Raw genomic sequence first — 1,744 nt, 5'->3', positions numbered from 1 at the left:
ATTATAATATAATTGGAGTTGTGTATTATTTAATATATATAATATATTTTTAATTATAACTAATGTGATGTTAAAATAAATTAAACATTGTTTAACAAATTGATGATTAATATTATCATATATTTTAGAAATATCATATTATGTTTCTACCAACTTCAATTTATCATTAATTAATAACTGAATGACTATAGTATTATATAATCATTCTTTTGATACATATGTGTATGTTTTACATCAAATTTGATTTTATGATAATTGTTTTTCAACTTGATTTAACATCAATTGATTTCTATTTTCTTCTTTGATAAAGATGTATATACTTTTAACATACAATTTAAACAAGTTATTGGTCTGTAATTTTGTTTATATAATTTATCTCCTTTCTTATAAATTAATATTATCCTTCATTTGATAAATTGAATATAGGTATCATTATGATTATACAATATTTCATTAAATAATTTTAATAAGAAATTGTTTGGTTGTTCTAAATATTTAATCCAGATGATTGTATTTTATCAATTCCATGTGATTTCCAATTAGCAATGAATTTTATTACATGATTTAATTCATCTAGAGTGATTACGCACCTTCTATTATTAATTATATTTTCAATTAATATGTAATATAAATTAATATTTATGAAATCTATATTGGTGTTATTTTCATATATTCCTTTCAAGAAATTAATTGTATTAATATTATCTGGATATTCACATTTACGTTTTACTTTTGTTTTTCTTTTATGGTAAAATACCATCTTCTTATTAGTGTTGATTGTGTATATTATTTATATCTTTTATTCTTGATTTATTTTATTTTGTTTGTATGTATTTTAACTTTTCTTTTAGTGTTTAGAGAAATAGTTTTATATTTCAATTATTTCATTTCTTTTGTTTCTTGAATGTCTTGTTCTTCTTAGTTTATTTTGATATTGGTTATATCATCTTTGTTTCATTATGAAATTCATTTCTATTACGACAATCTGTATTATTTCTATTTCAAATGATAAGTAACTATAATGAAACTGTTTGATTTGATAAATGAATATATCTTATATCATATAACTGTAGTTGTTATTATGCTTCTAGCACCTAGCCAATACTTATTCATATTTATTTTTAAACTACTTAGATTTCATATCATTATAAATTTTTTTTCTTAATTTTTTTTTATTTTTTTTTCCCATTAATAGAATTTTTAAGGGAAAACTAAAAAGAAAGAAGAAATATAAGAAGAAAAGAATGCAAAGTACACCAAATGAAGAAGCATGGGAAAGTAAATTTAGTGCATTACCATTTTTTAGTGATGAAGAACAAATTAAACAAGGGAGAGAATTATATAAAAGATATTTAGAAGAATATCCAACAGCAGTGAATAGATGGTGTGAATATATTGATTTAGAAATGAAATATGGACATAATGAGAGAGAAATAGAAGAAATATTCAGAAAATGTTTAGTTCAAGTACCAGATGTAGAGATAGCAAAAAGATATATTAAATATATTAATACATGTTATGATGATACAGAAAGGGAAGATATTGATGATATTGAATTAGCAAGATTTAAGAAAATTCAAGAAGGAGCATATTCATATGCAATCAAAATAGTTGGACTTGATTTAAATGCAATAACAATATATCGAGAATTTATAGAATTTTTATCAAAAAGTAGAAGTAATGAAGTTACAATGAAAATAATAATGCATAATTTAACAAGAATACCAATGAATGAACGACAAGA

The 1,744-nt window shown here is 21.0% G+C and overlaps 1 protein-coding gene across 1 annotated transcript, besides 3 other annotated features; it reads left to right on the top strand.

The window, feature by feature from the left end:
- Window positions 1-716: a repeat region.
- Window positions 717-725: 9 nt separating this feature from the next.
- Window positions 726-1,084: a repeat region.
- A 60-nt stretch (window positions 1,085-1,144) lies between these two features.
- Window positions 1,145-1,184: a sequence feature (AT_rich).
- Window positions 1,185-1,244: 60 nt separating this feature from the next.
- Window positions 1,245-1,744, top strand: EDI_143550 (uncharacterized protein; the record flags this gene model as incomplete). The annotated part of the gene is made up of 1 exon (XM_001740457.1): window positions 1,245-1,744. A coding segment is annotated over one exon (500 nt), but the record flags the coding sequence as incomplete, so codon positions are not given.

This window comes from Entamoeba dispar, genomic scaffold (genome assembly GCF_000209125.1).
Source record: "Entamoeba dispar SAW760 scf_1105229462961 genomic scaffold, whole genome shotgun sequence".
NCBI classification, from domain to species: domain Eukaryota; phylum Evosea; order Mastigamoebida; family Endamoebidae; genus Entamoeba; species Entamoeba dispar.
Note: the sequence above shows the minus strand (reverse complement) of the source record. Positions and strands in the feature narration are given on the sequence as shown.